The sequence below is a fragment of the Chionomys nivalis genome, chromosome 4 (assembly GCF_950005125.1).
Source record: "Chionomys nivalis chromosome 4, mChiNiv1.1, whole genome shotgun sequence".
Taxonomy (NCBI): domain Eukaryota; kingdom Metazoa; phylum Chordata; class Mammalia; order Rodentia; family Cricetidae; genus Chionomys; species Chionomys nivalis.
The window spans coordinates 104215826-104229912 of record NC_080089.1 but is presented as its reverse complement, the minus strand read 5'-3'; the positions used below and the strand labels follow the sequence as shown (position 1 = coordinate 104229912).

General features: G+C 51.0%; 2 protein-coding genes across 4 annotated transcripts; both read right to left on the bottom strand.

Moving 5' to 3' along the window:
• Positions 1-211: 211 nt before the first annotated feature.
• Positions 212-2984, bottom strand: Tusc2 (tumor suppressor 2, mitochondrial calcium regulator). The gene is made up of 3 exons (XM_057767893.1): positions 2704-2984; positions 1561-1681; positions 212-1434 (listed from the first exon to the last, which is right to left on the bottom strand). Exons 1-3 carry the CDS (start codon positions 2847-2849, stop codon positions 1369-1371), a joined length of 333 nt encoding a protein of 110 aa, XP_057623876.1. The 5' UTR covers positions 2850-2984; the 3' UTR covers positions 212-1368.
• Positions 2985-3955: 971 nt separating this feature from the next.
• On the bottom strand, positions 3956-14073 carry Rassf1 (Ras association domain family member 1). Of its 3 annotated transcripts, XM_057767019.1 has the most exons (6): positions 13709-14073; positions 11718-11824; positions 8360-8464; positions 7843-8140; positions 7605-7720; positions 3956-4809 (listed from the first exon to the last, which is right to left on the bottom strand). In XM_057767019.1, the coding sequence occupies exons 1-6, from the start codon at positions 13956-13958 to the stop codon at positions 4663-4665; spliced, it is 1023 nt and encodes a 340-aa protein (XP_057623002.1). In that variant the 5' UTR covers positions 13959-14073; the 3' UTR covers positions 3956-4662. The 3 variants fall into 3 exon arrangements, with proteins under 3 accessions (XP_057623002.1, XP_057623001.1, XP_057623003.1); XM_057767018.1 differs by lacking the exons at positions 11718-11824; positions 13709-14073 and adding an exon at positions 11022-11476; XM_057767020.1 differs by lacking the exons at positions 11718-11824; positions 13709-14073 and adding an exon at positions 9128-9147.
• Between the last annotated feature and the right edge of the window lie 14 nt (positions 14074-14087).

Here is a 14087-nt window from a genome sequence, read left to right as displayed (position 1 = left end):
GGCAGGTGAGCCGCTCCCAGGGCTGGAGATGGTGTGTGAACACAGCCACCTGTTGGCCATGGCTGGTATTGCTAGAGGTAATGTTCAGACTTACTGGCTCTTAGAGGGGGCTTGCCAGCCTGGCAGAGTCCAGGGCCAGAGGCCTACCTGATCAGCTCAAGTGGTAGTCTAGAAATCGGGTCTTAAAGCCTCACTGGAAGCCACGCTCATGTGCAGGGTCTACAAATAATTTTATTGAAATTGAACAAATAACACAACAGTCTTCCTATGCTGGGGACCATCCTCCCCAAGCCATTTCCCATACTCTAGACACCCAGAGCTTCTACAATGATTTTTTTTTAAAAGCCATCTCTATATAATAATCAAACTCTGTCCCAACATCATCATAGTCTATTTACAAACCTTCACATTTGAATTACTTCTTTTATGTGTTTTTCCCTTCTTTTGATCCTTACCAAGGAGCTCCAGTATTTTCCCTTAACTGACCCTGAAGTAGTGAAGATACTATAGGAGAAGGGGTGATGGGCTCCTCATAGCTACTGGCTGCTTCTTACCACTGGGTGGTGAATAGCCCCTCCCCGACAGTTGGGGATGGGTGGGACTGCTGGCGCAAAGACAAGGGAGATTAGACAGAATACGTGGTTCGGGGCAAGTCCCCACAGGCACAGGCGTCCGTAGCCTGTCCTGACCCTGGCCTGCACCCTTTCAACTTGGGGGAGGGCACCTGGGAGAAATCAAGAGAGATCAGTCCAGCCCTGGGTGAAAGGAGCCTCCCACACTAGTCCCCATTCTTACTTAATGGCCAGCGAACTGTTGATCTTAGAGCGGGAACGAGTGGCAGGGAGGCAGGAAGAACGAGGCTAGCACTATCCCCAGTCTCTGTCCGACACAGGAGGAATCGAGGTAGCAAACGGCTGAATGCTCTGACTAGGGGAAGGGAAGTGAGGGGAAGGTCGCTCCCACGCGGGTCCAGCCCCCACAGCCCAGGGGCCGGAAGAAGGCAGACTCTGCTTGTAAAGTGCTGGGCCCTAGGCAAGCTTGGAAGAAAGCAGGTCAGGCAAGGAACTAGGAACCAAGCATTCCTGACCAGCATGTGTCCTGCCATGCTTCTTGAAGAAGCGGCTGGGGGAGATGGGCTGGTAATTCTGCCATTAGCCCCCACCAGCCACCAACCACTTATTGTTCAGACATAAACCAATACCAGTTAACACTGAGGGACTGCCCCTTAACAACTGAAGGTTCTGGGCCAATGGAGTTGAGTTTATTCAGGGTTGTGGCACCAGCCTGGACTCCTGAACGGAAGCTACACCTTGAGCCTGGGAGTTTCTTGCTGGGGCAGTGGGTGCTTGTGTCTGCCATGCCACAGGCTCACACTTCATAGAGGATCACGGGGAAATCCACGTGGATTCGGGGGGGATCCAGCTTCACGATGCCCTGACGTGGAAACAGAGGCGAGTGAAGATGAGCTCAGAGCCTCTGTGCTAGGAGCCTTCCCGATATTCCCAGCTCCTCCCCCAGGAAGTTCCAGCTGTATCTATGTTGACATGCCCAGCCCCTCACCTGAGGAATCAGATTCTTATGTACCCGCCTCAGCTTGGCTCGCTTCTGCCCATTCTTGGTGACGATTGTCTCCTCATAGAACTCGTGAGCCAGATCCCCGTCTTCATCATAGAACATGGAGCTGTGTAGAGAAGGGAACAGGCTGGGTTGGAGCCTCACACCTGGTCATGGCAAATGCCCCAGACCACAGGGAAGTGTGCTGAACCCCAGATGAAGAGACACAATCTTAACCTTGGTGGAAGAATAGTAGGCATGAAAAACTCTCTGCTTGGAGTCATTAGAAGGACGCAGAAAGTGCATCAATGCCACTGATAATGTCACACCAACAAGAGGTCACAGCAGAGCACAGTCTCATCAGCGGTCTGATCCACAAGGGGAAACTAGCCAGCCGCAGGCCCTTCACCTAGAGCTTATAAAGTGGGTGGGAACTGGCCTGGGCACACTAATCTCACTTCTAAAGACACTGCTAGTTCAGGGTAAAGACCAAGACGGTAGATGTCTGAGCCAGGAAGGCTGCCCTCCCACTCATTCCCAAGTGGTTGGTACAGCCTCATCAGCACTGCTGGTTGGGTCTTTCTGGTGTTTACTGGCAAATTCCCATCCCAGGGAGTGTCGGTCCCTAGGAGCTCTCGAAGTCCAGACCGTTTTGTGTGAGTCCCTGGGGAAAGATGGTTAGTGCTCCAGGTCTAGAGAACCCAACTGGGCGAGGGCCTCTTTTTGGGTGGCCTCACCTTCAGCACTGAGACCTAGCAGATTTACAGACACTACTCTCAGAGGTCCACCTTCACTGTGGGGAGGGCAAGACACCTAAGCAGAAGATCATTTTCCGTTCTAAGGCTTGGAAGAATAGGAGGTACATAAATGCCTTTAATTTGTAGGTTGAGTTGGATGAAACGAAGATCTTAAGACTCTCGGACACCGTCTTTGCGGGATTATGGGGGAGCTTTTACCCAAGGGACAAGACTCAGCCAACCCTTCTCTAAAAAAAATCCTGGGCAGACAGGAGCTGAATGCCACTTGGTTTTCCCCACCCCTTGCTCTGATGGGGATCCAAAACATGACAGTCCTCCTGATTCAAACGTGGGGGGGGGGGCGTTCCTCGTTCCCGGATTTCCTCCCTAAGGCAGATACCCATGCCCTTACCCACGGCGCGTGAATACGAAGGGGGGCACCGCTCGGGCTCGAGACCGCACCAAAGATTGTTCAGCGCCTGCCGCCTCAGGGCCGCCGCCCCCCGTAGCGGAGGCAAAGGGCCAGAGGCCCCGGGCTTTGGAGCCGCTGGCGCCCATGTCAGCGCCGTCGGCGCATGGCGGACCCAGCGGCCGCTCCGCTCTCACAGTACGGCGAGCGCGACCATGCCCTGCCCCAGCCTCCACTCGCAGGTGCCGCCGCCGCCGCCTTCCGCAGGCTCTGCTGTCTCCACGGAAACCTCACTTCCGCTTCCGCACACCCCGCACGCTGCCTCCTCTGAGTGGCTCAAGATCTCGTCAGTCTGTAGACTAGAACCAATGACCACCCTCAGAGACCGAACAACCCAGGATGCGCTGCCTTCTAGGTCCCAGAAGGCAATGGGTCCCTAGGGTCAGCTCCCTCCCTGAAAAGCGTAGGTAATGTGTTGTTATGGACTTTAAGGTCGGGTCGGGTATGACCGTTCCAAAGTCCCTGCCGCCCAGTGGCAATACTCAATTAGGTCAGTTCTCCAACCCCCGAAGAGATCTTAGGCCTGCCTCAGGCTAGGATATTTAGCTTGTTTTCATAACTTTTTTTAGTCGTCACCTTTGCACATAAATTAAGGAGCTTGCTCAGTGTCTTGTATTTTCTTTTATTGAGACAGTGTCTCACTATGTAGCCTCAGCTGGCCTGGAACTTCTGTGTAACAGGCTCGCCTCAAAGTCATGTCCACCTGCTTCTGCCTAAGGGCTGGGATTAAAGGAGGGAGCAATTATGCAGGGGGCCAGATATCTTCAAAAACTTTGTGAACAAATTTCTTATGACTATATTTGAGTAAATATAGTCATTCACCAGATAAATTGACCAGGTAACAGCCTTTAGGAGACCAAGACTTGTTCCAAACTGTACCCTGTGAAATGTGTCCATACCCAAAAGTGGTTATTTGATGAAGGGGTTATTGCCCTCTGAGGTGGTGTGTGAGAAAATGGTTTCCCTGTGCTCTAACTGTAGCTTATTCTTGACTCCACCATGACCTGGGCCTCACCTCAGAGTGTTGAAAGACACCCGAATCCAGAGGCTCACATCTCCTCAACATACTGGTCCCACTGCGAGCTGGGAAAGATGTACTCTATGTGCCAATCACTGTTGGCAGTCATTCCCATTAGGTGCTTCCTGACTGGGGGCCCACATCCATAGAGTCCAAAACCAGAAAAATTCTTCAATCTTTATTTAGCCAATTCTCTCAGGCATCAGGCCCTGATGATGACTGTCACACCCCCATCCCTTTCCCCACAGGAGGCATTCAGTTGAGGCCACAAAGCATTGCATACATTCATACACTTCCATCAAAAGTATCTGAGGGAGACTCTGGCTTTGGCAAACAAGAAGCGGGTCTGGTCCAGCAGCATCGTCCTTAGAGGATGCACTGAGGCATAGGAGCTATACTTGCCAGCACTCCCTGACCTCAGGGTTATGTATCAAAGTCATAAGGCACTGGAAGAGGGAAACACAGACTCCATCTGAATGTCTGTATTATTCTGAGCAGTTAACCTTGGCTCTGATTGGGCTATCCTGAGACTTATTCACAACCCAAAACAATCTTTCTCCATAGACTCGGGCCCCCACCCCTACAAATATAACCCCGTTGTGTTTGTAGAGTCTCTAAGATTCTCACGGCTGAGACCCTGATCAAAGACTGGAGCAGCTACCCAGAGTAGGACCCAGTATACAATGGGCAGAGGGCTGCAAGCCACGCCCCACTGTATCCACTGGTAGAGGGCGGGCTGCGGCACTGTTCTCTGGGCTCACTCCCTTTAGCAGAGGAGGGCTTCCACGCACACTCATTCCGCAGGCCCCACGGGCCCTGTCACACTCACACGGCACGATCTTCGCATTGCCTATTTTCCTCCTGCTACCCAGGGAAACTAAAGGTCACCCCAAAGGGCAAGCATGCAAGGCTTCCTGGATCTTCTGGCGGCAACGAGAATACTTCTGCAGAATCTGTCGAAGGTGTTCCTCTTCTTCCCGCTGCAGGATACGTAGGAAATTGTGCAGCTCAGGCATGCTGAAGGCATCCCACTGCAAAGGGACAGAGGAGAAAGATACTGGGCTACGACAGGAAATGGCTAAGTTAGCAAACCCTTCTCAAAGACTAGTGCCTCACGGTCACACACCTTAGGACTGGGCTTCTAGATGGTACCACCTCCCTTTTCATTCCCCAACCTTACCTGTTTTGGTTTTGTTGTTATTGTTTTTAATTATTTTATATGTATGAGTGTTTTGTCTGCATATGTATGTATGTGCATCATGTGTATGCCTGATGCCACATGGAAGTCAGAAGAAGGCATCAGATCTCTGGGGACTGGAGTTACAGATGGCTGTGAGCTGTCGTCACCTGGGTGCTGGAATCAAACCCAGGTCCTCTACAGGAGCAACACGTGCTCTTAACCATTAAGCCAAATCTTCAGCCCCCTATTTTGCTGTTTTTTGAGTCACAGACTTGCTGCCTATGAAAAGCTGGCCCTGACATGCTATGTAGCTCAGGTTAGTCTCAAAGTTGTGATCCTCCTGTCTCTGTTTCCTGAATGCCATGATTATAAGTCTGGATCATAATGCTAGGCTAAGTAGTCTGTGCTAGAATCCTCATGAGCAGTCTGCATGGAAGACAGATCCTACACAACAGTCACCTCATAGAGAGACAGCAAATCAGAATGTTCCCAAATAGCTGCTATTGTGCGGGCCCCCTCCAATACAAACCCAGGGTCTCATAAATGTAAACAAACTACATTTTCTTTACTCCAAAGCTACATTCCCAGGCAACATTCTCACCCCCTGCTTCTTTTCTCTTCTTCTGCTGCTGGGTTTTATGCATACTAAGCATATAATCTTAACCACTGGGCCACACACTAACCCCTAGGTAAAAAGTCTTTTCTTTCTTTTTTTTTTTTTTTTGGTTTTTTGAGACAGGGTTTCTCTGTGGCTTTGGAGCCTGTCCTGGAACTAGCTCTTGTAGACCAGGCTGGTCTCGAACTCACAGAGATCCGCCTGCCTCTGCCTCCCGAGTGCTGGGATTAAAGGCGTGCGCCACCACCGCCCGGCTAAAAAGTCTTTTCTTTTGCATTACTAGGAATTGAATTGTGCTGGCTAGTTTTAGGTCAATTTGACACAAACTAGAGTTAACCTGAAAGGAGGAAACCTTGAGAAAAAGCCTTCATAATATCCAACTTTAAGGCATATTCTTAATTAGTGATTGACAGGGCAGGGTTCAGCCCATTGTGGCTGGTGCCATCCCTGGGCTGGTGATCATGGATGGGTTCTATAAGAAAGCAGGCTGAGGAAATCATGAAGAGCAAGCCAGTAAGCAGCACTCCCTCAATGGCCTCTGCATCAACTCCTGCCTTTAGATTCCTGCCCTGACTTCCTTCAATGATAGGATTATGATGTAGAAGTGTAAGCCAAATAAATCCTTTCCTTCCCAACTTGCTTTTGGTCACGGTGTTTGATCACAGCAACAGAAACCCTAACTAAGACATGAACCAAGGGCATCCAACATGTTAAGCATCTTACCGTTGAACTATAGCCCCAAGTCTTTACTTTTTGAGATAGTATCTCACTAAGTTAACCCAGGCAGGTCTTTTTTTTTTTTTTTTTTGTTTTGTTTTTGTTTTGTTTTGTTTTGTTTTTTGAGACAGGGTTTCTCTGTGGCTTTGGAGCCTGTCCTGGAACTAGCTCTGTAGACCAGGCTGGTCTTGAACTCACAGAGATCCGCCTGCCTCTGCCTCCCGAGTGCTGGGATTAAAGGCGTGCGCCACCATCGCCCAGCTTCCCAGGCAGGTCTTTAAGTTACTCTGTAGCCCAGGATGGTTTTGAACTCGTGAGCCTTCTGCTTCAGCATTCCAAGTAGTTGAGATTACAGGCTGGTAGTAGTAGGCCTTGCTAGAAGAGTGGTTTTTTTGTTGTTCATACACATAAAAAAATTGTTTTATGTGGGCTGGAGAGATGGCTCAGTGGATAAGAGCATTGCCTACTCTTCCAAAGGTCCTGAGTTCAATTCCCAGAAACCACATGGTGGCTCACAACCATCTGCAAAGAGGTCTGGCGCCCTCTTCTGGCCTTCAGGCATACAGACAGAATATTGTATACATAATAAATAAATAAATATTAAAAAAAATTTGTTTTATGTGTATAAGTGTTTTGCCTGTAGGCACATATGTGCACTGTGTGCATGGTCTATGTGGATGCTAAGAACCTAATGTAGATCCTCTGCATGATCAATAAGTGCTTTTAATTACTGATCCATCTTTCCAGCCCCACTGTTTTAATTCTGTGTATGTCTGGGTCTGTGTAGAGGTTATGTGCACATAAGGACAGGTACCCTCTGAAGCCAGAGGAGGAAGTCAAATCCTTTGGAGCTGGAGTTGTAGGTGAAAGTGGGCCACCTAACATGGGTGCTTCAAACAGAACGGGAGTCCTCTGGAAAAGCAGCAGGCACTCTTAACTGCACCTGTGTAGCTCTGAACTTGTTCTTGGCTCACCATGAGTCAATCAAATCCCACACCAGGAAACAAAGAACCAGAACAGTTCTTCTAGCTTGTTTTTGTGACCCAGACTGACCCCAAACTCCTAGCAATCCTCCTGTCTCAGCCTCCCAAGTACCTCCATTACAAACATGAACCACTAGATTCAGCTTCTTCCTAGGGATCTAGACCTTGGTTCCAGTGTCCTGGAAGCCTATACTTTCATTCCAGGTCCCGTATATTCTTGGAGACATTGTGCAGGGTTTGTTCTGTAGCTCCAGTTTCTCCTGAAACCCTCACTATAGCTACAACCTACTAGCTTTGTCTAGTGATAAGAAAATAAGACGATGTACTCACATTCACCTCTCCAGAATCATTCTCTTTCAGGACAAAGCTCAGGGCCTTCTCACTAGGCCCTGCAAGAAGCCGTAGCTTCAAGGGCTGCTCATCATCTGATAGTTTCCGGAAGTACACTGGAGATCAGGCAGAGTAAAAAGGATAAAGAATTAGAAACAGGCTCAGATGCCCCAGCCTCTGAATGTACAGGCATGTGATACAGATCCCTTACACAGGAAGAGCTGGGATAGAAACCTACCTTGGCCATGACGTTCGGTTCGTTCAAAGAGTGCAAACTTGCGAGGATCATCCACTACCATGAATTTTCGCAGCAAGGCCTCAATGACCTCACGTGCCCGTGTTCGTGACAGAACATGCAAGTGCTTAATAGCATCCTTAGGCAAGTAAAAGGAGGTGCGGCGCTTCACAGCTGTGCTCCGCCCTGTGCCCCGCCGGGCGTCCTGTAAAGAAGGTGGTTTCTTGCTGGAAGGCACTGAGACAGGACGTACCAGTTTCAGCTGAACCTTGATGAAGCCTGTGTAGGAGCCATCCTTGTTCTAAAAAAGAGAAAAAGAAAATCCACACCATGACAGAAGTTCTAGTAGAGAAGGAAGAGGGCAGGGTTGAGATTACCTGGGGTGGGGCCAGGTGTGCGGCCAGGTGTGCACAGATCACTGCTTGAGTCAACCAAGAATACTTTGGCTATGACTCTGGCCATCTGGCACAAAACTAGGTTCTGTTCTGCCCCACACTCCTCACCTGAGCAGCCAACTCACCAGGCTCATGAAGAGGTTGCTGTTGATCTGGCCATTGTAATCCTTGATCTTCTGCTCAGTCTCAGCCTGGGAAAGATCAGGTGTCTCCCGCTGTGCAGGCTCATCCTAAAAGACAGGTCAGCATGGATACAGGGCCCTTGAAAAGTGCAAGGCTTTTTTGGAGCTGAAGAAAACAGCCAGAACATTCCTTGGATCTTGATTTTGGTCCTGTCACTAAATCCATACACCCTGACCCCATCACTGCTCTGTTTTGCATGCTATAGATGGAGACGGCAAAGAAAGGGAGGATCATTTGGCTTCCTGCTATCTGGGATGGGAGTCACCTCAGCACTGATTGTGTGTGGCCCCTAACAACATTACAGAAACAAAGACAAATAAAGGTGCATGGCAAAGGGCCAGGAAAACATGAAGGACTATTAGGGAGAACTGTTTAAAGTAAAAACACTTTTGGGGGAGTACTTGCCTAATATAAGAGAGACCCTTCAATCCCCAGTATTACCCCCACCCAAATAAAATTAAAACCACATCTCAACTGCATAGCTGGTCCCAGAACACTAGTTGGGTCAGAGTTTGTTCTGGAGAAGGCAGGCCACTCTTCCACTTTGCACCAGCACAGAACATGAGCACCACAGGGTCGGAAGCAGGGGAGCCGATAAACATCAGTAGTCAGGAGGGGAAAGGTGATCTCCATTGGGTTAACATGCCTTAGGAGGTTTCTTGGGCACATTCCATGTAGGGAAGAAATCACTGCGACTACCATTGATTTACCTTTGACTCAGGCTGCACAAAAGGCAGCTTCAGGCCATGCTCCAATCCTGCCAGAGGTGTATAGGCAACTTTCCGTTAGCGGCTGTCCTACCAGTGCCAAGCAGGTAGGCTGTCCTTCCCTTGCTGTCTGGAAACTTAGCCCGAAGACTAGCTCTTTAGGGACTGGGTTTTAGCTGGAAAGGTGGAGTGTGGGTTACAGCGGTTAGGACTTGAATTAGTTTTCCTCTACCAAACTCACTTGGCCTCACTGCCTCAGTCTAACTTCCTGTTGACATCAGAGAGGTCCTGGGGAATGCGATTGGAACAAACACAGCTAGGACAGCTACTGACCAACGCCTCACCCCAGGAGTTCTCACAAGGTGTCAGCTAGAGATGAACCCACAGCCTCACACATGCTGGGCACTGAACTCAGTCACTGAACTCTAACCCCAGCCCTCATGATTTTACTTTACTTCCATCTATCCACCTACCCACCTATCTATTTGGTTCATTAATGGTGTTGTGGATGGAAGCCAGGCCACCATACAAGGTAAGTATTCTCCAAACTGAGCCTGCTACAAACTTCAGCTGCTTTTAAACAATTATTTTCTTTATATACCTTTCAACCGGCTAGCACCTTGTGTTTTGTTTTGTTTTTTTTCCACCTTTCCATAATAGAAGATGACTCAGGCTGAGAGACATGGAGACAACCTCAGGGGTCCACACTGAATCTGCAGTCTGGACTGAGATTTTTGGGGTGTCAAGTAGCAGCCCATCTTTAAGAATTTTGTATTGCTGAGCAGTGGTGACTCACACCTTTAATCCCAGCACTCGGGAGGCAGAGACAGGCGGATCTCTGTGAGTTCGAGGCCAGTGGTCTACAAGAGCTAGTTCCAGGACAGGCTCCAAAGCTACAGAGAAACACTGACTCGGAAACAAAGAAAGAAAAGAAAGAAAAATTTGTATCAACTCTCTCCTACAACACCACAGACAATTTTTTTTTTTTGGCTCGGATAAGGAATTCTACTTCGCTACTGCTAAGTTTACTAACCTTCACTTTACTAAGTCTTCACCACACTCTCCTGATGCCCCAGCCTCTGCGCTCTTCTGAGGTATTATAGCTCAAGAACAAGTTATCTGAGCTTGGTGGTCACAACCACGATACTCCCAGAAAAATCTCTGGTAATTTGGCACATCTAGGAGACTTTAGGAACGTTCAGCTGCCCTGGTACACACACACTTTAAATCTTAGGTAGACACCCTTCTCGGGGCATTTTATAGTCTTCCTGCTCCCTATGGGACTAGGAATGCTCCTATTAGGGTCCACAGCAAGGGCCCTCTTACTAGACTCGCCAAACCCCCACCAAAGTTTCACTCGGGAAGGAAGATCGGAAAATCGTCTACATTCCAGCAGCTGGTGTCAGAGTTGGCCCAGCAATGGCTGCGAAGTCTTCTGGCTGATCCAAGACTGCAAGTGGAAGGGCCAGAGTCACCTCCGAAACAAACTTCTCACTTCCCGGCGGACTCCTCCTCCACTTCCTTATTTCCCCCAGGGAGGGAGTAGGAGAGCCCAAATGCGAAATCAAGACGCCGGTTTGGGCTGAGGCTGGCTTTAATCATGGGTGAATACGGCCGCCTCTGGTCCACCCAAGCTTCAGAGCTGCTTCTTCCCCTGGCTCAACCGGTCTCTGACCGCAAGCCAGGGAAGCGTGGGGACTCAGTACCGGCGCGCTGGAATCGAGCTTCTTTCTACCCGGAGCAGAGAGAGCCCAATACACATCCCGGCCGGCTTTTGTGTGGACCCGCCGGGAGGCTGCCTATCAACTAACTCCCCAGGCCGCAACTTAGGGGGGACGGGCAGGGTTGGAGCGACCGCCCCTCGCCCGCCGGCGACAGCACCCACCCGGCTTCCCACCTGATCCCGGCGCGGCCTGCGGACCAGCGAGGTCCGCGCCGTGAAGTACTGCTCGAGCTCCGAGTCCGAGTCCTCCTGGCTGCAGTAGCCACTGCTCGTCGTGCTGCTCCAGGTCATTTCGAAGGAAGGCGTCTCGGCCTCGCTCATCGCCCTGCCCGCCCGATCCCTAGTCCACTGCGTGGGGAGCTTCCAACCACCGCCCCGGGCGCGTGCGTGCGTGTGAGCGAGTCAGTACGCGCTTGCGCTGAGGACTGCGCCGCGCGGCGACCGTTAGGACTGCAAACGTAGACGACTAAAAATCTAGTGCTGGAGTCGTTTGGGGGACGACGGGCGGGGGAACGCCGAGGGGCGGGGACACCACGTTACTACTCGAGGAGTGACCTCATTGCTGAGGCATCTCAACTCCGCTCCGCCTCTCGGGCCCCACGTCCCCGGGGGAGGTGGCAGGGCGTATGCGCATGCGCAACCGACGTTGCCCCAGGGCCGGAAGCGGGGTGTGAAAAGTGCGCGTGCACCGTGCGCGGCTACTGGTTTGCGGGCCGTAGTTTTTACGTGGGGTAGGCTCCTGACAAACCCACAGGCAGAACTAGCCTCTCTGATGCCGGGAAGTCGGTAATTGGGATGTTCGTTGTGTACGGCGCCGGGACTAAGCCCCGGGGCCCCTCCCTGCCCACACTCCCCGGACCCCGAGCTCACCACGTTCGTGTCCCTTTCCAATGCGGGGTCCCAGCCCAGGTCTCGGGGCCCGCAGCAGTCCAGGCAGACGAGGGCACGACAACGGTAATGGCAGGTGAACTTGCAGTCTGCAGAAAGGGCTGGCCGTGAGGCGGAGGAGCTCGGCGAAGTGACCCACTGACAGGGGGCCTCCGCCCCACAGATTTGGGCTTGACTGGCTTTTTCTCAAGCTCGGTTACCGCCCACGCAACACAGATTCTAGAGTCGTCGATCCGAAGCACCTCTGGAAACCGACTGGAAGGCCTTAGGCGGTTAGAGATCTAACCCTGCTAACACTGTGCTAACACCGCCGAGCTACTACTTCACTTGGCCATTAGTTTGAAAACAAAAGCGCTTAATTTACGACTTCCTCTGTTTGCCGGCTACCTCTTCATTTGTTTACACAAGCCTATTTTGATTTTTGAGAAAGGGTCTCCTGTAGATTAGGTTAGCCTCAAATGGTAACCTTGAACTCGGTGATCCTCCTGCCTCTACCAACTTCTCCAGTGCCAGGATTAACAGTTATGTGCCAATGCCCAATGTCACATCTAATGTTTGGCCTCTGTCCACATTACCGGGATTACTATATCCTTAACGTTGGTTGCTTACTTCCTTTGGCTCCCAGGGACAGCACTCACTAGCCAGGTTTCCTTCTCCGTAGCCCCTTCCTCAGCTCTGTCTCAACTCCTAGGTCTAAGAGTTGATGTCCAGGTTTCTCACCTGGGTACTGTCCCAGCTCTGTCTACAACTCACCTGTTCCAGACCCAAGGTGGCGCTGATTTCCCTCTTTTAGAACAAATCCTACATGTAGTACCTTCACTTTAACATCTACTAAAGATTTCAAATGCACATGGTCAAAATTTCCCTTTTCTTCCTCTTGAAGCCACCCCAGGGTTCTATTTGCTGATGCAAAAGTTACCACTGACTGTCCAGTTGTCTGAAGCAAAACCCTACACTTGTCTGATTTGCTTATCAACCTCTTGTCAAACACCCAAGTGGTCCCGTTTCTCATCTCCAGAGCGACTTTATTTCTCTTTGAGAATGTTAATACCACAGCCCTTGCTTCCGTGTGGCATTCTCTCACAAGCTGTTGTCTCCACTAGCTGCATTTGTGGCATACTCATGCAGTGAATGAGATGAGCTCTAGGCACGCACAGGCCTACAGTTCCATCCTGAAGTTCCTACCTTTATGGCTCAAAGCATTGACAACTCCATCTACATATCAGAGTGTGGGAAGCAGAAGCAGGTGGATCTCTGTCACACCCTGATCTGAATAGAGAGTTCCAGGCCAGGCAGGGCTGCATAGTGAGACCCTATTTCAAAACAACAACAACCAACAAAACAACAAAAACCCTCAATGCCTAAGGTCCACTTTCAACAATGGACTCAACAAGTCTGGAAGAAGGTCTAGACACAAGGAGATGGGAGGGTATAAAGTGTCCCGGGCAAGTCGAACTTCTGTTTGCTGGCAATCCCCAGAAGGACTACTGTGTTTGTGCTTGTATTCCATGTTTTAGCCTCTGGATCCCTGAGTCGAGACAAAACTTGACTAAAGACTCAACAAAATTCCTACTTACAAGGAGCCCAACCAAGGTTCTAACTTTTTTTCTGCCCCCCTATCATATGTGGGTGGTCACCCAAGAATCTGGAGGGGAACACAGTGAGCCAATCATTGGGAGGAGGCGGACCTCGGAATGCAGGCTCAGGGCACAGTAGGCACAAAGGCTTTTCAAGAGCCCAGGCGCTTTAAAGACGATCTTGAAACCAGCACCTTCTGTGCGCCAGGCACGGACGAAGTGTGACAAGTGATATACCATTTTCTTAAACACGCTCCCTGATTGGGGCAAGGTAACGGGGACCTGGTCTGCAGGATCATCACTGCTGACCCCCTCCGCTGAGACTTGACCCGCAGCCATGGTGCTGCCTTTGACCTCCCGTTCGGTGATCGCAGGCTGCGTGGGGCTGCTACTCACGCGCGCACTGTAGGCCCTTGCGCACGACGCCCCAGATGAAGTCTCCACAGAGGTCGCACCACGTGTGCGTGGCGGGACCCGCAGGCTGGAAGCGGTGGCCGCGACCCGGGACGTGTTGCTGTGACGGATTGCGAGCTGTGCACGGCGCGATGCGCAGAGCGTTGGCACGCTCCAGCCGGGTACGGCCAGGGCCGATGCGTCCAGACGGTATCAGCTCCCGTAGTTCAATGAGTTCTGGCTCCGCCGACATGGCCCGGTCAGACCCGGGATCCAGAGGACTAGGCGCTAGCGGGCGAGGCCGCAGGGCGGGCCGCCACTTCGGCACCGCCCCCAGGATCAAGGCAGGGCGGCGGGAAAGAGCGCCGGAGAACGCAATGGA